At 48.7% G+C, this 21,500-nt stretch overlaps 1 protein-coding gene across 1 annotated transcript in view; it reads right to left on the reverse strand.

Annotated features, from left to right (window-relative positions):
• Positions 1-3,514: 3,514 nt before the first annotated feature.
• Positions 3,515-21,500, reverse strand: part of ANKH (ANKH inorganic pyrophosphate transport regulator) — a 166,883-nt gene continuing 148,897 nt past the window's right edge. The window contains exons 9-12 of the mRNA XM_037799538.1: positions 9,995-10,124; positions 7,908-8,031; positions 7,146-7,245; positions 3,515-4,914 (exon numbers count right to left, since the gene is read on the reverse strand). Coding sequence (XP_037655466.1) covers positions 4,801-4,914; positions 7,146-7,245; positions 7,908-8,031; positions 9,995-10,124 — 468 coding nt within the window. The 3' untranslated portion in view covers positions 3,515-4,800. The remainder of the gene's footprint in view (positions 4,915-7,145; positions 7,246-7,907; positions 8,032-9,994; positions 10,125-21,500) is intronic.

Here is a 21,500-nt window from a genome sequence, read left to right on the forward strand (position 1 = left end):
ATTTCACTGAATCTCCACGCAGTTGTACAGTGAATGGACAAATCATTTTTACTTGGTCTGCCCCCATCTCCCTCCTCCCCCCCAGTTCTTGTGCGCTTTTGTTTAAATATAGGTATTGTAGGAGCTGATGTCAAGTCTTGTTAGTAAAGTGCACTTTAAGTTACATAACCTAACTTAAAAAGAGGTCCCATAAGAAAAACATTTGCTGAGTCTACACATAGTTGACAGTCATCTATAAAAGTGCATATAGCTTATGCAGTCTTTTAGAGAAGCTGGATGATTGCAAATGTAGCAGAGAAAAAATTATCAATAAAATTAAATATTTCTGAGGGTATTGGCTATAATTTTCCTGGAACCCTTGGACTTGGTAAAGAGAATTTTTATTTTTTAATGATTCAGGAAGTCTGCCTTTGGTGCTATCTTTAGCAGAGATCTATAATAGCTAATAATTCTAACCTCTCAGAGAAGAAAATACAGTATAACCTAAAACAAGCTCTCACTATCCCCTCTTCATTATTTTTGCCTTTTGAGATCAGATAGTAAACTCTATAATTTGTTATACCTTTTCTGACTTGTGAGTGGAGCAGGGTTATTTTGATCACACAATAAAATTTCTCTCCTTTTGGAACATTTGTGGAGTTATTTTTAGGTGTTTTGCCTTTGAAAAGGCAGGCAGCATGGCATTTTCTAGTTTTTTCTTCAGATTTTCTCTACATCCTGTTTTATGTGTGGTTAGATCAGCTGATGGGTCACATGATGTTTTGCTGCTTCAAACTGCAGAAATAGGGATTCAAAATAACCACACAGAGGAGTATCCCAAATGTTTACCCAAAAGGTTGCTCAAAAACATGCTTTTCTACAGCTTAAATGCTTTCTATAAAGAGCATCAGAGACCCTGGATGATTGCAAATGTAGCATAGAGGTCCTGGTGGGAGGTGGCTGGCTGTGGAAGGCAGTTTTGGGGGAGCAGCAGGTTTGGGAGAGCTGGCTGGATGTGCTGAGTGAACAGCTCCACACACAAATCTCCATATCTTACAAAGCCCTAGACACCAGCTGCCTCCCAGTTTTGGTTCCAGAATAAAACAAGGCAGGGTTTAGAGCATGAAAGACCCCCTTCCCCTGTCCTGTGCACTGGCTTGATGGACAAAGGCTTCAGCCTAAGTTTCGACATTGTTCACCTGGCCTGTGAGTGGTGAGAACCGAGAGCGGGGCTCACGGGTACAAACCTCACTGGCTGTCCTGGCCACTGGCCTGCTGAGAAATTTCCTGAAGTAGAAAGATGTTTAAATAAAAGAGAATATTTCGCAAGTTAATAAAATACAATCATGACAATATAAATGCTTTCTGTTTTGCAACATACATTCTTACTCTCGTCCCCCGTCCCACTTCAGATTGAAGGAGAAAAAAAAGAGATCTAGTCAAGGAGTCTTTAAAAAATCGATGTTTCTAGAGAGAAATGGCATGAAAAGTTCCTCTCTCTCTTCCCTCCAGAACAGAAGGCAACACAAGACTACAAAATGGGGAACAATTACAAGGGCAGGGAGCTATTTACGTCTCTCACTTCTTACTCTGCAGATACAATTAAATAACTTTTCTTATTTATTTAGAAGAGGTGGGCTGTGAGGACCATGGGGCACTCCCCGACTGGGGACACTGGAGTCCGGGGAACTTACCCAGCTCCACCACTAATGGGGATGTGGGGTGGCCAGCCTCCCTCCTCACGTGCACCCCCCAGGTTACTGTGAGGAAGCAGAGCCGAAAGTGGAAGTGCTTTTCCATTGAGAGGAAGCTCTACTCTACCCCATTCAGAAAAATCCAAGCCAGTCTTAGGAGTTGCCATTTCTGAGGGTAAGGCATCCGTGGGCGTTCCCAAAGGCAGACTACTTGCTACCACTAAAAAAGGAAAACCAAGAGAAGAGTAGCTCTGGCACAAGAGAGCCTGATGTGAGTGGTGAGGGGCTGACTGGCCTTCACCCAGTGGCACTCCAGGCCCAAACTGGGGACTCCACAACGGGCAATGGTTTCCTGCCAATGTGCCGATCCTGACCCTCCCTGAGACCTGTGGCCAGCAGGTCCAGTCCTAGCACCACTTCCCTAGAGCAAGCCCAGTGCAGTTCTTTCTGCTCAGTTTTTGGATGTCTTTCTCATGACCAGTGCTGCTGAAATCCCACCTACGTGCCCTTCAAAAAAATCAAAGGACCCCACAAAAGAAGATGCTCTTACCCAGATTGGAGAAAATCCTCACAAGAGAAAGCTATGCTTTGAGCTGCCCAAACACATTTGGCAGCATTAAATTCAGAACTGCCCTTATGCCCTCATAGTTTTAGACTCTATTTGTCTATGAGCAATTGATCAATGTTGAGAAAGTTTGCACCTGGTCTTTTCCTGCCCTTGATAGGAGGCCCTTCTGAATGACTTCCAATAAAGAATAAAACACATTTCTTTGGTCAGCAGAGTCCAAGGATCACCCTGACATTTCTAAAAAGTGGGATGGCGAAGTGCCCCGCTCTCTTGGTTAGACCTCTCTCCCTGTCAATCGGGATGATGGACTTCCTGGTTAGGACAGACGCAGAAGACCACGCAGGCTCCAAGTGTCACTTCTGAATCCCAGGTGTACGTCAGGCTGGGACCTCAGCAGCCCAGGCTAAGGGAACGGATGGAAGATTGCTTCAAAGTGAAAGTGTGAACCAGTCCTGCACAATCCCAGCTCTGCAGTCACGGACTGGACTGGCGTTGCTGCCGCATATCCTTGGAAATTCTTAAAAAAGTATCACAGCCCGTCCCTCTTCATCACGGCAGGTGGCCCTGGAGTCATGACATGTTCTGGTTGCACAGCAAAGAGTTTCTAGTTGATCTTTCTTCGATTTAGGGGGAAGAATTTGCTTTTTCAATTTGATCTTTAAACTTCAATCCCACAAGCATGAAATAGTCACAAATGTTAAAAAAAAAAAAACCACTGTTTAATTTTCTAGTCATGTGCTTTAAAAAAAATCAACACAATTAGATTTTTTTTTTTACTCTCTGAAATCTTAGATCGCCCCAAAACTATGCATCTTAATTTTCTGGATTCATTCCTATGGAGAAAAAATCGCTGTGAGGAAGCTCTTACAGACGTTACCCGATGCAGGCACAGCTGGCAGAAACTGGTGCTCCAGAAACGCAGCCCTGTTATGTTCACAGCCCACTATATCCTTAAATTATTTTTTTTCTTTGAGGACTAATAAGATTACAGAGTACTGAAAACAATTAACACAAAAGGCCTGCCTGTTCCTTTCTTCTTTTTTTTCCTTTTTTTGCTCTTCCAGCTTATATTTCCATTTCCAAAATTTGTACACCAGCTGACAAATTTATACCCCTTTTACCCATAGTGAAAAATAGTTCTCTCATAATTTACCAACGCTTACATTTATATACAAATGACACACTTTGTAAAGCTGCTGCAAACAAGGTACAATGTTCCTTGATACAATACGTTTCAACTGCAGGTATGTCGAACACACAAGCAATCACCGTATTGTATTAGAGACATTTTATTGAAAATGCGAAAATAGGAAATGTATTATAGCCTAAAATAAATTACATAACATATACAGTATATATTTATATCTTTAAAATATTTTTTGTTTGTTTGTTTAGGTTCTTTCAGTCTAAGAGTTTTGGCTAAATCAAGAATTTGTGTTCCTAATCTTTAAAGAAAAAACCTGCTTCCCAAAACTTAGAAAAATATACTGCACTAAATGGATTTCAGATGTTTCAATTCAGGGAATATCACATAGTGACTTTGATACTGTCTATCGAATGTCTTGCTTTATTGCGTGGTGTGAGAGGGAAGTACCGTGGGACACCCTGAATTCCTTGTACCGCACAGTTAAGAGGAAGGACGGCGGAACCAGCTAATGAATCTACTTCGAATGCTGCAGTGTGGCACCCTGGCGCTAGATGGCTAGATTACGACTCAAAGCCTCAGTTCACTTCAGAACTAAAATGTAACATTAGCATGCTCCATCCAACTCGCTCGAGTGCCACCTGCAGGAAAGGTATGTGAAAACCAAGCCTTCAGGAAAGGTCGGGCAAGGGGAGGCTGAAATTTGGAGATGTGGTTTCGTGACCCCTTTAAAATGTTAGCTTTTGTGTATACGCAGTGGGGTGTGCAAACTGACAGCTCACCTTGACTCTAGACAAATGCAAAATGGCATGCTACCATTCGATCGTGCCAGTTCGCTGCTCCCGTGGCATCCTCCGTGTGCACCTCTTCCTCCAGGGTGCAGCCCGCAGCTCGGCGCGCTGCCTTTGGGTGGGCAGCAGTTGCTAACTCCATGGCTGAAGGGAAATGTGACAGGCCCCACCCTGCCCCGTCCTGTCTGCACAGCCACTTACTGTCACGCAAATCAGAGAAAGCCGAGTAGTCACCCACTGACTTCCTAAGAGAAACGGAAAGGGCCGGGGTGGGGGTGCCCGTGGCCAGGGCCCACGCAGTCCTTTGGTTCCAGGTGACAGGGCAGTGGAGGAGGGCACAGCTTCTACTGGGAGGCAGCCACGCCTCGGTTTTCATGAAGCAGGGGAACGAATTCAACTTTTTTTTGTTTTTACAAACCAACAACAAAGACTTTTCCTTGGGCCCCTGCATGGCTGTGAGCTTACCCAGCGTGCTGGAGACGTCACACAAAACCTCTCAATCAAGGCCTCTCTAGTGCCCCAAACCAAACCAAACTGAAAGAAGGAACGGAAAACGAGGGGAGAAAAACTCATGCCAAGGGGTCGCCCCGACTGTCCCCACGGTGAGCATGACATCCTGGGCCCCTACTCGTTCTCCTCCCTCATCTCCACGGTGTCCGTCACTTCCTCTGCGGGGGGTATGTCGGTCATGGCGGAGTCTTCCCCTTCCGTGGCAGACTCGTTCTCCATCTTCTTTTTCTAGGCCAAAGACGACTTGTCAACCAGGGGCTGTGGGCAGGGATGGGTCACAGCAGAGCCAAGAGCAGGGAGAGGGGGCGGGGGCCCTGGGTGCAGGCCTGGAGCTCGTTTATGGTGCATGTGTGTGTGTGAGGGGGTGATGCGGGGTCGACCTGATCAAGCCACCAAATCCAGCTGCTGCATCTCTGCTTGGCCTTACTTTTGTGTGGGGAGCACTATGGGGGATGCCACCCCTCCCCGAACCCCCTCCCACCACACCCTCTGGAAGTCACCGCAGCCTCTGGCAAGGCCCTGGGTTTGGCCTCCCTGCAGCCTTTCAGCTGGTGGCTGTTCGCCTCCTTCCCCTTCCTGGCCACTCCAGACTATTTTCCCTTCTCCTCCCTAAAGCCCCCAGCTTGGGAGCTCATGTTCTCCCCACGTCCCCCCTCTTCCACCCTCGGTCCCCTTGGGTTGGCTCTGGGATTGCCGCCAGCCTCTCCAGCTCCCCTGTCCCAATTCCTGGTGACTTCATGGCCAGGCTGCCCCCTCTGGACGCCTGGGCCTCTCCTCCTTCCGGGGTCAGCGACACACACCTGCCTCTCCTTCTGACCCCTCCCTCAGGACCCCGCTCCTACAACCCAGGTCCCCTCCAGCCCTTGGGTGCCACGCGCATTCTGGATGTCCTCTCTCCTCTTTAATCAGCTTACATTAAGGGGCCGTTAATTAGAGCCACTTCCTTGCCCCTCTTGCCTTTGACCATGTTTGCCAGGCAAACCCTGACCTTGGTGAGTTGTGAACCTGTGCCCACTCTGGCCTGTGCCCACACAGCCACCATGGCTGGGAAGGACCCCGGGCTGCCCACGCTCTCCTCCCTACAGGGGTGTGGGCCCTCAGGTCCTGCCCCCTGCCTGCTCTCCTGCCCATCACTGTGCTCCTCTCCTGGCCCACGATGTCACACGCTCCCTCTTTTCCAGAACTCCAATGTCTCAGCTGGTGACTGAGCTCACCACTTCATCAGAAAAACACTTAACAAAAGCTCCCTCCTGCCACTCATCTGTGCCTAGACCCTGTCGCCAGGAGACGCCGTTGCCAGGAGATGGCGTCCCTGCCCAGCTCCCAGCCGACTCCTGCGGGAACCAGAGGGGTCCCTACCACGGCCCTCCTCCTCCCCGGTAAGCCCCAGGCCATCAGCATGCCCTCACTCATCCCCTCTTCATCGGCTTCCGGAAACGCACACCCACGCTTCTCTGCCCCTTCAGACAAAGCTCCTCAGGCTGCCACCCCTGCCAGGCCGGGACCGGGGCAAGGCCACCGATGACCTCTGTGTGGCCGAGTTCACTCATCCAGTCCCAGCCTTCACCTCACTCGACAAGGCAGCACAACACAGCGGCCCCTCCTCCTTCCAAACAGCTTCTTCAGGATGGCTCTGTCCCCTGCTCCAGCCCCCCAGGAAGACAGGCTCAAGGCCAACCCCGGCCCTGGGGGTGTGACCCCATCCGTACTCAGGACCTTCCAGGGTCCTACTTGGGGTGGCCAAGCTGAATGACGGGGCCTTGATCCCACGTGGCTGCCGTCCTTATAAGCAAAGGATGTGGAAGCAGGAACCACAGGAGGACACGGGAAGAGACAGATGGCTTTGTGGCAGAGGATGCCAGAAGGCCACATCTGGAATGCTATAGACTTTGGAGGAAGCCTGGCCTTGCCAACACCTCGGTGCTGGATTTCTTGCCTCCAAGCCATGGGCCAGTAATCTGCTGGTTAAACTCACAGGGTGTGGTGCTTGTCATAGCAGCCGGGCAAGCTGAGGCACTTAGCAATAAAGTCTGAATATACAAGGACTTAGGGGAGGAATTTAATTGCAAACAACCTTTCAGGATTCTCCTACAGGATCAAAGCAATTATTTAGTTTCTACATTTTTTAATTCTCTAGAGGTGACACTAGAATGTAGGATTGTAGACATATATCCTGAGAAATAAAACTGCCTTTTGAAACAAGGCAGGGTGTAAAGAATAACCTACATAATAATAAGACCCCATCTTGTTACTGAGGCCTGGTGGGGGGCTAAACAGCCTTGGCCCTGGGGTTTCCCACGCAAGGCAGAGGCCACGGTGTGATGGGGAGCTGGAGACCTGCGTGACCTACCATAAGCGACGTTTATGAAGCAGCGCCACCTTCCCACCCCCGTGTGCGGACCCACCCTCCACCCACCACAGCCGCAGCAGAGGGTGGCTCTGTCGCCACTGTCTCTTACCTGTTTCCGATACACATAGCAAGCTGCTATGGCGACCATGGTGGATTCTCCCACAAAGCCCGCGAGGAGGGAGCCCACTCCCAGGGTGGCTCCATGCACCCTGGGGATGAGAACACGAGGGTGATTCACCCGTTAAAGCCAAGCCATGGCACAGATAGAGTCAATGCCCAAACCCACCCGACCACTCAAATCCAGGCAATGTGCAGACACCGTGGAGAGGTGAGGCCACCTGCACTCTCCAGACTCCGGCTTCGGTGAGGGCTGCACCTGGTGAACTCAGGGCTGGGCAGGCCCCCAGGGAGGGACCCGGCTGGCTCCTACCCGCTGTGGGTCCCAGCTCGGCCACGTGCCAACTGGGCACGTCCCCACATGCCTGCTCTCACAGCATGTCCCACTCTTCGGTGGCGGCTGTTCGGTGGAGTTTTCTGACTTATGCCCCTCTTCCTTGGGAGATGGGCAGCCCCTGAGGGCCAGGACTTGTCCTCCCCACTGTGTTTATGTGCCCACCAGCGTACCCAGTGGATGTGCAGAGCCCTGCTGGTGCCTGCTGTACTGTCCGTGCTCAATGAATGTCACCTGCACACAGACCTGACCCCAAAGTACTTTTCTAGAATGGATCTTAGCAGCCTCCCTGGTGCCCGGGCAGACCAGCAGGGCGCCCATGCTGCACTTCTAATCGAGACATGCCGGGGATGCCGATGGGACCTCTGGAGGAGTGCTTAAGGTGCCGGGGCCACCACCCCAAGGACCTTGGCCACGTACCCCAGGTAGGGCAGGACCACGAGGCTGGCGATGAGGACGATGATCCGCAGCACGGAGCTGGGGGCCAGCACGAAGGTCTTCTTCAGGGTCATCAGCCACCCGGTGAGATGGGCCCTCACGGTGACTGCGAGAGAGCAAAGGGCCATCAGCCATGGCCCACCGCCCGTCACCAGCCAGTGCACCCAGTCACCACTGCTGCCGCCCCCGCTCCTGACACCTCTGACCCCTGCCCTTCGTTCTGACATTCTGACGTTTTGCAGTGACCCTGCACCACATTCCTAATGTGTCGTCGCACCATCCAGACTGGAGAACCCCAGGAGCGCAGGGGCTCCGGCCCTGCCACGGCCACTGGGGTCTGGGTGCAAAGTGGGGGGAGGGGGCCCTGTGGTCACCGAGCGAAGGACTGCGGGGCTGTGGCTGGGAACGGTCACCACCTGCCTTGTCAGTAAGGAGCGCCCTGAACCTGGAAAGGGTTAAGTGAAGCTCAGGGCCTGGGGGCTGCGCCTGGAGAAAGTGGAGGGGTTGCTTCTTCAGCCGCAGGAGGGGCTGGCGGGAGGGAGGGTGGGGGGTCCTTTACCCCACAAGGAGCCGGCATCTTTGGGGAGGAGGAGGTGCTCCTTCTGGGGAGAAAAGCTTGTTTCCAGGGTCTGTTTGTTTGTTTGGATGTGCCTTCCCAGGGGTGAGAGCCCTGCACCCACATGCTGCACCCTGTCCCCACAGGCACAGAAAGCCCCACCACACGCCGCGAGCTGGAGGCCAGGCAGCACCAGGTGAGGAGACTAAAGGCCCATTGGGCACCCAGGCAGGCCAGTCCCGCCCGAGCTCTCGGGGCATCAGCCCGCTCTCATTGGGCTGGATCAGGCTGTGGGAAATAATCTCCAACACGCACCGTCCCCCAGGCAGTGTCACTTTCCAGAATGACTTAGGAACAAAGACCAGACATGGCCCCACTGCTGTGGTCCTAGCTTGTCTGCTTCTGCCACAGCCCAGGAGGTGACACATGCGGGGCCAGCCCAGGAGGGGACACCTGAGGGGACAGCCCAGGAGGGGACAGCTGAGGGGACAGCCCTGGAGGGGACACCTGCACACCCCCACTCTGGAGGGCTCTGGAGTCCACCTGGGGCCTAAGGGACATGACAGAGTGGCAGATGGGCCCACTGTCAGCCCGGCCTCATACCCCACGGCTCCTTCTCTTAACCCGACAGTTGCTTTGTGCACTCTGACTTCTCGCTTTTTTTTTGCAATTACTTTTTGAATAGGTAACTACAGGCACTTGGTACAGGATTTAAACGGTGCAAAGGGAATCAGTAAAAGGAAGGTTTCCCTCCCATTCCTGACTTCCGAAGCCCCAGTCCTGCTCCCAGGGGCAACCACCCTCCCAGCTGGTGAGCTACTTCTAGAAATGGTCTGCAGATGAGCCAGCATTTCCATACGCGTATTATGGACAGACACACATACACAAGCTACACACTTGCTACAGAAGCGGCAGCATATAAACAACCAGCCTGCATCCTGCTTTTCTCGTTCAAGAGGAACGACCTCACTCTGTGCAGCTCTATGTCAGTCTGGAATTTTCTAACTGGCTTACCTGTTGGCTCTGGGCATTTTCATTTCTGGCCGTTGCTGTCAGCTTCAGCTTTGCCCCTGGATTTTCTTTTCTCCAGCAGCCCTTTGCCTTCTGTGGCACTTCTAGGTTTTAGCAGTTTTTTACTGTATGTTTTTAAAAATTACCATACAGTAAAACTGACCTTTTTTTTGGTATACAGTTTTATGGATTTTACTGCATGCAGAGGTTTGTGGAATCAGCAGTACCAACATGACACGGAGCAGTTCTGCTGCCCACCCACCCCCAAATCCTAAGAAAACCTGGGTGACCCCTTTGGATCTACTTTCTTTTTGCTGTGTCTGCAACCTCTGTAACGTAAAAAAAACACAACCATTCTGGTTTGATTCACTTCTTGAACTTTCAATCTACTGGCTAATGTCTACATCTCTAATCCACTATGAAAGTTTACATTTTTGTTTGTAACATGATTGCAGACATTTCTAAAGAAAGAAGATGTAATGGTGCATGAGGGTCACTCTACCTGGAACTGGAAAGAAAGAGAAGATACGCAGTGGAACAACACACAGCTCTGCGAAGGCGAAGTCCACTCCAATGATGTCTATCAGGATCTTCTCAGAAACGTTGGGGGTCCAAAACATCACAAAACAGAGCTGGGGGGAGACAGACAGTAACAGGGTTGTAAGGAAAGGGCACGGACGAGTGAAATGAGAAAGTCAGGGACTACCTGGCCCTCGAGGTGCTGCCAGCTGCCCGCCTGCCCTCGCCTACTGACGGAGGCCCCGGGGAAGACCCCCTGCCACTGCCCCAAAGGAACCTTAGAGCAGGCAGGGGTGGCACATCCGGTGGGGTGGGCAGTGGTGGGTAACTGAGCTGGAGGGGAGGCCGGTGTGCTCTTTTGGGAAGCTGAGGGTGCTAAATGGCTCAGACAGTTCAGGGTGGATGTGTTTATTAACAGAATTTTCACAGCTTTAATAAAATAATAAATGTGACCTGAAAGCACTGGATGTGTGTATAACCACACTGAATCTGCGCACGGAACAAGAAAAAGAAATAGTCATATTTAGATCAATTTGTACTGTTCAACCTGTGAACTATTCAATTCTAGTGATGAGACTAAGAGAAGAGACAACAATACAATTTGGAACTTTGGAAACCAGATGGGCAAAAGGAAGGGGATTTAACAGACTGAAAGTCACGGATTTCTAATGTGACAGGGGCTAGTGGAGACCCCCATCCCCCCACCACCAGGAACAGTGATGATGGGTCCTCCTGGAAGTCTAATTAGTAAGCAGTTAGGCCCACACTTCCTCTTGCACAGCTGGTGACTGTGCTGCCCCCAAATTGGCAAGAAATTGGAGGTTAGTTTTTGGAGAGAGTGAAATGGAGGTTACCAGGCAGGCACGGTGGAGGGCAGAGTTACTACACAGAAAAGGGGGGCTTAAGAGAAGGACAACATACTGATGTCCCGGCCTTTTCCCCTGTTGGCGCCTGGCACACTGGAAGCCAGTTGAGGCCCCCCCCCAGGCAGGAGGCCCAGAGTGGTCTCTGAAGACTCTGATGAGACCAGGAGAGAAGAGCCAAAATTCCTGAAAACTGGAGGTTCCCAGTGAAGCAGCCCCCCACCCCACCCCCGATCATCCATCAGTGACCACACGGAAGATAAACCTCACCCACGTGCTCAACAGCTTCCGATCAACTTCTAGAGTGCCACTCGTATAAACGGACAGACAACAAGAAGGTCTGGATATGAAGGGGCCAAGGCAAACAAAGAAAAACAGTTGGAAGAAGTAGAAATGTGGAGGGGGGGGAGGGAGGGAGAGAGAAGGAGGAGGAGGAGGAGGAGAAACTTACCCAGTGATATTCTCAGAGAGATGAGAGAAGATACTGCATCCATGAAAGAACAACAGGATGAGAATGGTATTGAAAAAAAAAAAAAAAGACATTCAAATAATAAGAAGGATCTTCGGAAATTAAGAAGATGAATGCAGAAATGAAAAATTCACCAAATCATAAGATAAAGTTGAAAAAAATCATAAGCATAGACCAGAAAGAAAAAAAATATGAGAAGTACAGAAGAATAGATTAAAAATAAATAAATAAAAGACCAGCCCAGAAGGTTCAACATTCAGGTAACAGGAGCTCCAGAGGAGAGGGGAAAACTCTCGAGTCTCAAGGCCGAAGGGGACACGTGGGGGCAGCGCAGGGACTGGAGACGGACCCACCAGGGCACAAGACTGAGCGACTCGGGGGACAGAGGGACGGTCCTGAGAGCCACCGAGCGCTGCAACAAGCCCAGGGAAGATGGTGTCTCTCCTGGGACGCTAAACCAAAGTGCCCATCAACTGTGCAAGCAGAATAAGGGCATTTCCAAATATTCGAGGCCTCGAGAATTTCACCGCCCATGCACACCTTTTAAAGCAGCTAGCAGGGGTGTGCTCTGTCAAAACAAGGGAGCTGCAAAAGAAGAAAGAGAAAGCCAGGGGATCCAGAGAACAGGGGATCGAACATAAGGAAAAGGCAAGGGGAATCCCTGGATGGTGATAATTATAATTTCACACAACTATTAAGTTCAGGAAAAAAATGAAAGTATTTTAAAATAGGAAGGCAGTTGGGGCTCGGTTCTCAGAGTTCGCCAGCATCATGTTCCATCAAAAGAGTTGAAGGGGCTTGCTTCTGGGAGTGTGAAAAGGGAAAAGGGAGGTATGAGGGAACGGCTATTTTTGTTAACCATTTTTATAGAACTGGCTTTAAACTACTTAAACATGCATGTATCTGATTTTAAAAACCTGTATTTAACAAGGCAATGCTATAATTTTGGAAGATAATGTTAAAAACATGACAGTTCCATCAAATATTTCGCTCCCTTTTTTAAGGTGCAAGTATTTCCTCTCTATGATAAAAGTGAAAGCATTATAAAACAAATTGCAGTTGTGTAAAATGACAACACTGAAATTTTAGAATAAAACAACCTTTAGGCTTGGGGTAAATTCAGTTTCATGGAATTATGCTGGCCCGATTTACTAGGTCACGCTGAAATCTATTATAAACACGTTTCACTTTAGAAAATCAACTGGGATTTCTTTTTTCTATCACATATTTTTCCACACCAAGTGTAAACCATTGGTTTTCAAAAATGACAACTGTACTATCATTTAACCCTATTGCTTGACGACAGTACTCACATCCCATCTTTTGACAAGAAGGGAAAAATACTTCCTTCGGTTAAGCAAATTGGAACTCAGGGACTTCACTGTCCTTGGACAGATGGCCCCGTCACCTGCTCCCGTGCAAAGCTGCCACCTGAGGTGGGGAGACGTCACTTACAGCCACAGCCCGGGAAAGGCGGCAGCTCCACATACAACCTTGGAATGACACCGTGCACAGCGTCGGGACACAACTCATCTCCCTGCCGATATCCCATCCTACCAAGAAGATGGATAAGCCCCCACTCCAGCCTGGCTTTACGATGGGCCCCAAATATTTTCCAAAGAGGTAAAGAGATAAATGAGGCTGGACTGGATCTAAGCCCTCGGGACCAATGGAGGGGCAGCTCCTGTGTTTCCCAGGGCTTGGAGTGAGTTATATAACTAGGTCATCTGCTGGTAAAAATGGAAGCTTCCAGGAGAATCGTTAACATGCTTGATTTTAAAGTCAGCAATTATCTGAATGTGAGATAATGCCTCAAACAAATGTTGCAATCTTTTCTGTGCTTTGCAAAATCATTATACGGTAGCTTTTAAGTTAGATAAACCAAGGAACAAGGAGGGTATTAACTGCAAGTCAGAGAGAAGGAAGGTGGGAACAAACGTCTGTTGCAAAAAAGCTGGGGATTTCCTCTGTCCAGCCTGCCTGAGTGGACAACGTTCCCCTGGAGCTGGACAGCCTCGTAGTAGGTGCACAAACCTTGAGAGGAGGGAGTCCAATGTGCGGACACGATTAGTGAGCCTGCCCAAACCACTTAAACCATTTACAGAATAAACATCAAAGCCTAACCTGGGATGGGGGGGTGGCCACCGTGCTGGTACCTTGAAAGCAATAACATATTAAGGTTCAGAGGACGTCTGGGGTGGCCCCATGTTCCATAGTGCAGCTGTGGGATTTAACTTGGCACGACTCAATCACTCTGTTCTTCATCTGATCTCTGTGTGTGCTGAGCACACCCCAAATGCCCCAATCCAGGCCGCAGACCTGCATTTTCCGAGTTCTCAGCCACTCACAGTTAGAGCCTTGACAGGGTCTTCTGGGAACAGTGCAACCACCGGAAACTCTTGAGGGGAAGGCCCACCATGTTTATTACTGGACCTTCCTTGTTCTCACGCCCTGAAGTTTCGGAGTTTGACTCTTTGCCTTTGTCTCTAGCAAGTTCTTAAGTGAATAGTTCCTGCATTGTCTGCAATTTGGAAGCAGCTGCAGTGTTTGCTAAAAGCTATGGTGTCTATCAGTGTCAGCTTCCCCTAAGAAAAGTATTGGGCACTAGCATAGTAAGCAGACCAAATTCTACCAGTCCATTTGAGAAAAGAAACAGCTTTGGAAATTAACCTAGCAAAGAATATTTCAGGGAAAGTGTCTCTCTAATGAACCCACCCTGAGCAGGCCTGACTCACCACAGGCCCTCCCAGTTGACATGACCTGCTGGGTTCTTCAAATATTTGCAGAGCCTGATGTTGACTTTTCCAAACCAGAACACAAACCTAATAAACTATTGACAATGAACATAATTTGTTCCTCTGAGCAGCTGCAGGGCTAGGTTTTCTGCTGAAGAGTTGCTGTCAATATTCTCTCATTAGGGAGTGGCTGTGAGAAATACCCCACCTGATGCCGAGATTTTGTTTTTTCCAATTTTTTTTGCCAATAAAAGGAACCAGGGCTCTTTGGAGAAATGGCAGACACTAGCGTTGGGTAGGGAAGACATAAGATGAGCCGTGAGCATTTGTAGTACCAGAAAGTAAAGAAGTGCTCAAAAAACCAAAACAGTGGGGGCAGTTCAAGGAGCACAGGGGTCTAGCAGAAGGAGCTCCCAGTGGCCAAAGCTGGAACCATCTGAACAACAAAATAAATAATGCAATGTTGGATTATAACCCAAAGTAGAAAACAAATATCCATGAGTCCACACTGATACAAATAAATAAATAATTTATTTGTATAATTCCCAATATTTTACACGGCCACATCACTCTTGAGGAGGTGGAGCACACCTCCCTGCTCCTTAAGTATTAGCTGACCATCGTGACGTCTGCCCACGAGGGCAGGATGGGGAGGGGAAGAGGACCCGTGCAGTGGGGACACCTCAGCCAGGTGATCACGGTCGACATCAGCAGCGGTTAAGTCTTGTTCATGGCACGTACCCTTGTTAAGACGTGAGGAGAAAGGGGCTTCATCTCTATAGCCTCCTACCCTAAATCCTCAGCCCCCATCTAACCATGAGAAAATCATCAAACGCAAGTCGAGGGGCAGTCTACAGACTACTTGGTCAGCCCTCTTCAAAACCGTCAGGGCCAGAAAAACAAGGAAAGTCTGAGCAAGTGTCACAGACCAGAGGAGGCCATGGAGGCAGGATGACTAAACGCAACGTGGCATCTTGGAAGAGATCCTGGAACAGAAAAAGGATGTGAGGGAAAACTGGTGAGATCCAAATGCATGATGGAGTTCAGTACTGGTTCCTCAGCTGTGACAGATGTTCTGGGGCAATGTACGACGTGAGGGAGGGGTGGCGGTACATGGCAACTGCACCACCTTTGCAGCATTCCTGTAGACCTACAACCACTCTAAAATAAAAATTACAAGTTAAAAAAAAAAAAAGATGGTCGATGACACAGTTCTCCTTTATTTGACAGACTGTAATTATTCTGAGCAGCAGGCACTGACATGCAACGTTTACTCCAGGTTTTGAAATGTTTATTATTGGATGACATATTCATGTCCAGTAGACTAGCTTGCTCGCCTCTTTCATTCTCCAGACAAACTTTCGCCTTCGGGACCAACGGCCCAGGCTTCCTCTTTTCTAAAACTGTATTAGCTGCTTTAGAAGCTCACCCTTCACTGTGCCACAACCCCTTTTTTCACAACCTTGAAACACAGCATCCAGTCCACACATGGGTATGGTTGCAGTTTCTAAACATAGTTTTGTTGGGCAATCAACAAGGAATTGAATGTGTTCATCAGAGTCCATCAGTTAAACGGGCTTTAACTGTAGGCAGTTGTTCTGCTTTGGGTACGTGATTTGACCTTTCGTTTCTAAATCTGTATAATCATGAGCTAAGTTGTGACAAGTTTTGCCATATATTAAGATCCCCAACAGGATTATAGAATGCAGGAATGATGACAGAAGCCCCAAACCTGAGGACAAGAACACATCTGGGTCTATGACACCCCAGTTGGCATCAAAATGCCTAGAACCAAGGGATGGAAGGGGCATCTCTCCAAAACTTGCTTCCTCACCCCCAGGGCTGGGCCGTGGAGCCCTGGTGGTGTTTCACGTAGGGACAGAGGTAGCCCCTGAACTGCACCGGGACAGTCCCAGGCTCTTCTCCAAGAATTTGAGATCGGTAGTCAAGGAATCCAGTTGTCTCTGTCGGCACTCAATCTCAGAGAACACAGAGACCCCCACAGTGGGATGGCCATTCTGCAGGTCCCTAGCGAGTTCCTTTCCACAAGGGAATGTCGACAAATAATCTGGTTTTGACCCAACTTCCATGAGCTGCTGGTCATACTTGAGGCACTCACAAGGCTTTCTCCATTACTCTGAATCATCAGGATTAGTAGTCAATGAGAGATTCTTACCCCAGCAGATAGAAAAAGTAAATACCTGCAGCTGATTAAAATTAAAATAGTCAGCCCTCGGCATCATTATTATTTGGAACTTTTACTCAGAAAGTAAGTTTCAGTATACATTTAATTGGGTTTAAGTCCCCAGTGGGTAGACCAATGGTTAACCTTCAACAGTACTGAGTACAAAGAGATGGTTAGAAGTCAGCTCTGGAGCCAGACTGCCTGTGTTGGAGGTCCTGCTGCTTCCCTCTGCTGGGACTCTGGAAGGTTCTTGAGTGTCTGGAGCCTCAGCTTCCTCATCGTCCATGGGGGGAGGCTGCTGGGGGACTGAGCCGCTGGATGGAGCCACTCTGCCCACTGGCTGGATATTCTGCACTTAGGTAAAAGTGGTTCTGTCACCCAGGGGAGTGAATCTCCCTGGCAACGTGGAATATGACTCCCGGGGAGGAATGTAGACCTGGCATCGTGGGACGGAGAACATCTTCTTGACCAAAAGGGGGATGTGAAAGGAAATGAAATAAGCTTCAGTGGGAGAGAGATTCCAAAAGGAGCCGAGAGGTCACTCTGGTGGGCACTCTTACGCACACTTTAGACAACCCTTTTTAGGTTCTAAAGAATTGGGGTAGCTGGTGGTGGATACCTGAAACTATCAAACTACAACCCAGAACCCATGAATCTCGAAGACAGTTGTATAAAAATGTAGCTTATGAGGGGTGACAAGGGGATTGGGAAAGCCATAAGGACCACACTCCACTTTGTCTAGTTTATGGATGGATGAGTAGAAAAATAGGGGAAGGAAACAAACAGACAAAGGTACCCAGTGTTCTTTTTTACATCAATTGCTATTTTTCACTCTAATTATTATTCTTGTTATTCTTGTGTGTGTGCTAATGAAGGTGTCAGGGATTGATTTGGGTGATGAATGTACAACTATGTAATGGTACTGTGAACAATCGAAAGTACGATTTGTTTTGTATGACTGCGTGGTATATGAATATATCTCAATAAAATGAAGATTAAAAAAAAAAAAAAAAAAAAAGACATAATGCTGAGCAAAATAAGCCAGGCACAAAAAGAGAGATATTGTATGTTACCACTAATGTGAATTCTGTGAAAAATGTACAATGTTTTATACTGTAGAATGTAGGGGACCTAGAGATACCAATTAGTGGAGGGGGAATGATAATCTAATGAGAACAGATAAACTATGGAGGGTAATCTCAATGTTATGGGAATGCTCAGGAATGATTATGGTTTGTGAACTTTCTTGGATATGGTAGGCTCATGTTGGAAGCAATAGAGTTATTTTGGTTTTTTTTTTTCTCTTATTCCTTTGTTTTCTTAGGGGTTGTTGATTTTCTTGGGGTATGGTAGGAACATGTTGGAAGCAGTGTAGTTGTTTTAGATTATTTGTTTTTCTTACTCCTCTGTTTGGACGTGGTTTATTAATTTTCTTGGGGTATGGTAGGAACATGTTGGAAGCAAAGTGGTTATTTTAGGTTATTTGTTTTCCTTAATCCATTGCTTTGTTTGAAATGTTGTGGGGTTTTTTTGGTTGTTGTTTGCCTGTTTGTTTTTAATTTTTTGATAAACAAAGTTAAAAAATTGAAAAAAAATCAGTAGAAAAATGGGAGTAAAAACTAAATGACAAATAGGGTGGGATGGGGGGATGGTTTGGGTATTCTCTTTTCACTTTTATTTTTTATTCTTATTCTGATTCTTTCTGATGTCAGGAAAATGTTCAGAAATAGATTGTGGTGATGAACGCATAACTATATGATCATACTGTGAACAGTTGATTGTATACCATGGATGACTGTATGGTTTGTGAATATATTCCAATAAAACTGAATTAAAAAAAAAAAAAAAAAAAAAGAAGTGGTTCTGTGACATCAGTTGAAAAAGCCTTGCTATCTAAACGATGCCAGCAGAACCTAATGGCGTGTGCTCAGGAACCAGCTGATTTGCATTCTGGTGCCAGCTCCCATCTCATCATGGGTGGGTGGTAACCAACTGGACCACTAGCACCGGCGTAGACCTCATGTGGAGAAGCACAGCCATGTGCCAAAATGCTCCTACCCATGCGGGCCATGCTGTGTGTGACCAGTCAGTGCCAGCTCCCGCTGCTGGAAAAGGTCTCCTGGGGCTGCAATCAAATGCCAACAGTGGACCTCAGAAGCTGATGAGATTCGGGTTGACTTTATCTTCCTTTCTGCACTTTTCCATATTTTCTACAAAGGACACGTATTCTTTGTCTCTATCAGAAAAACATTTTCAAATATAAGGGGCTCCTAGTATTTGTCTTCATAGATAAAGTTCGTCTTAATATGTGGGCAGGATAGAGATGCTGGCAGCCTTCTTTCAGAAGTGGGACAGCTTAAAGGTGGCTTACAGCTCGGTTTTAACAGCCAGCATCTTGGGAAATCCTGTCCCACATCATTCCATGAGGAAGGCACACTGATTTGGTTTACCTAGGGGTGGATGGGCCCAAACAAGGAAAGGCACAATCAGATAACACATGCCCGCCTTGCGTGAGTGTTCAGACAGCTGACACAGACCTGACCCCACTAGCCTCCAATTCTTAGCACCAAATTGCCCTGGCCATGCGCACTTGGCGGTTCACAGAGGATGTGGCAGCCCATGGTTATGAGTCTGGCTTCCACTCTGGAATAGATGGGAGCCCCGGAAGTGCCAAGCAGAGGAGAAATGACATCAGACTGACGTCTTGACAGGTCTGCTTGGTGCTGAGTGAGATGGGGATGTGGGGACCCTGTGCTGGAGCAGGGAGCCCTATCAGCGGCTGCCGTGTCCATGCAGGTGAGAGCATGGGGTTGGCCTGGTGGGGAGGGGAGGAATGGCTGGAGCTGGCAGTATTTTGAAGGTGGAGCCAAGGTGATTTACTGAAGGGCCTATGGTGGTGGTGGAGACAGAGAGGAGCAGGGACAAGTGGGTGAGAGGGGGCATCTCTGTGCCTGCGCCAGCTCCTCGGCCTAGCCTCTCCACAGAGCCTTACTCTTGCCTGCTGGATGGCAAAGGAGCCACTGTGGGCTGTCTCTAGAGCTGCCCCAGTGCCAACACTGAATCTCTGAGAAGTCACTACCTTCCAAGTGGAATGACAGCATTTCATCAGGACCGACTCTTAGAACCAGGGTAGCTCCCAATTTTGCAGAGAAAAAAAAATCAAATGCCTAGAAGCAGACATAAAGTGTGGGAGTGGCTGGTGAGCCCGCTCTCTGGTGCTGGGCATTAAAGAGGGGGCCAGGGAGTGCACCTGTGGTGGCCATTGTCCCCAGAAGAGCCCGACCTCCAAAGGATGACCCAGGGAAGGCCACAGGGATGGGCACAGAAGGGACAGGGGCCCTCAGGTGAAAGGATGGCAGCAGAGGACACCCTGTGCAGGCGGCTGGCTTGGTGGGAGAGCATCGTAGGGAGGGAGACCCTTAAACGGAAGGACAATGTGAGTATAACACCATACGGGGAAGAGCGGAAGGGGGCCTTTCATGTAATGTCACAGTAGCGACAATTTTAGTAGAATGAAATAGACTAGTAAGATACACCTATTACTGACAAACACAGAGCTTGGTTTTCTGTAGAGCTAAAGGGCTTGGGGAAGTATATTAGGCTATGTTTCTGTAGTACCTCAAATTCTCAAAGTGTCTTGTGGATGACTGTAATTATTGTTATACATCAATCTTGAATACTTCTGTAAGGGAGCTGATACTGTTATCACACAATTCATTGTAAAACTTAATCATTTCTTTTTAGAATATGAAAACGAACTCATTGCTGCTATCACTTAGATTTAGTGAAACTGCCAAACACACACACTTCAAGAGAGCAGGAAGAGTATCTCTCAGATGCAGGGGAACAAACACACACATTCCTGGGAAGGTACAAGCTGTCAGTTACAAGACAAAAACACACTGGGCAGCAGGGGGCGCCACGCACCAGCCCGCGGGGGGCCCCCGTCCAGGGCTCCGCGGGTTTCACTTGTCCTGCTTGCACTGAGTTCATCCTCTGAGGAGATGCTTACCTGATCTGAGGAATATTTAGACAGTTCCACACCAGAAAGTTCCACTTCCAAACTTCTGTTTAGCCCCCATTTTTCCTTGGATGCTAACAGTCAAACTGGAACCTGCTCATAGCAGCACAAGTGCTTGCTCTCTCGCTAACTGCTTTCCAAGAATGCTTGTCGCTTTGCACGGGCGTTTTATTATGAGGCCTTTGGTAAACAGAGCTTCAGGGCCTAGTTTTAATGTTTTTAACCCTCCCATCCCTATGTTACCCCCACTTCCCCCAAACAAACCAGCAGCCCCTGAAATCTAAGACGGGCGACAGCTTTAAAAGGGAATGCAGAGGCTTCCTGAGAGAAGCGTGTGGGCGGGCAGGGGCTCCTGAGAGCAATCTGGACCTGGGTGTTATTTTTCACTCTTGTACAGGTGAGGGCCTAGGGCCTGGGGAGGCGGTGTGACCCCGCAGGACTCGAGGCCTTGCTCTCTCCACATTGCCAGGTGCCCCGAGCTGACGAAATGCTCGGACATGGGTGCGGTGAGGGGTCCCGGATTAGGAAGTTCTGCATCCTGGTGACTTACCTTTGGTCCTTTTCTCCTCCTCCATGCATAAGTGAGTCCTTTTCTTCCAGTGGACAGTGTGAACAATGGGGCAGCAGTCTCTGCCTCGGGCGTGGGGTGGGGGCCCCAACCAGAGACAGGGCCTCACACAGGCCGCCCTCGTCCGGAGACAAAGGGTCAGCGCGGTGCCACGGCTGGAGCAAGGCCTGGGTGGCCGCCGGGTGGCCGAGGACAGCAGAGGTTTGGGGGTGAGCTTGGCCACAGGAAGGTGAGGCTGGGTTGTTCTCATGAACCCAACTTCCAAGTTTGAAAACCGAGGTGATGGGACAAGGTTCTGCTGGATTGCGGTTTTTACTAACTAGCTTGACATTTTGCAGCTTTCTAGCGCACAGCTGAAGGCACTCAGGACTGACATGCTTTACTGAGACGCGGTTGCAAATAACGGCTGTCACTGAGAATAAGGACTTCTTGGTCTGTTTATCAGACATTGACAGATGCTATCCCACAAAGCAGTGACGCAGGTGAGCACTAGAGACCCCTCCCCACTAAATGGACAGTACATAATAAAGGGAGTGGAGGAGTTTATCCTAATGTGCAAGAAGCAAAACTGGCCCATAAATTAGGAAAAAAAATATTCTAATTGAGGAAACTGAGGCCTTCATAGGCCCTGCTGGACCGACTCTCAGC

The sequence above is a fragment of the Choloepus didactylus genome, chromosome 11 (assembly GCF_015220235.1).
Source record: "Choloepus didactylus isolate mChoDid1 chromosome 11, mChoDid1.pri, whole genome shotgun sequence".
In the NCBI taxonomy this organism is placed as follows: Eukaryota; Metazoa; Chordata; class Mammalia; order Pilosa; family Megalonychidae; genus Choloepus; species Choloepus didactylus.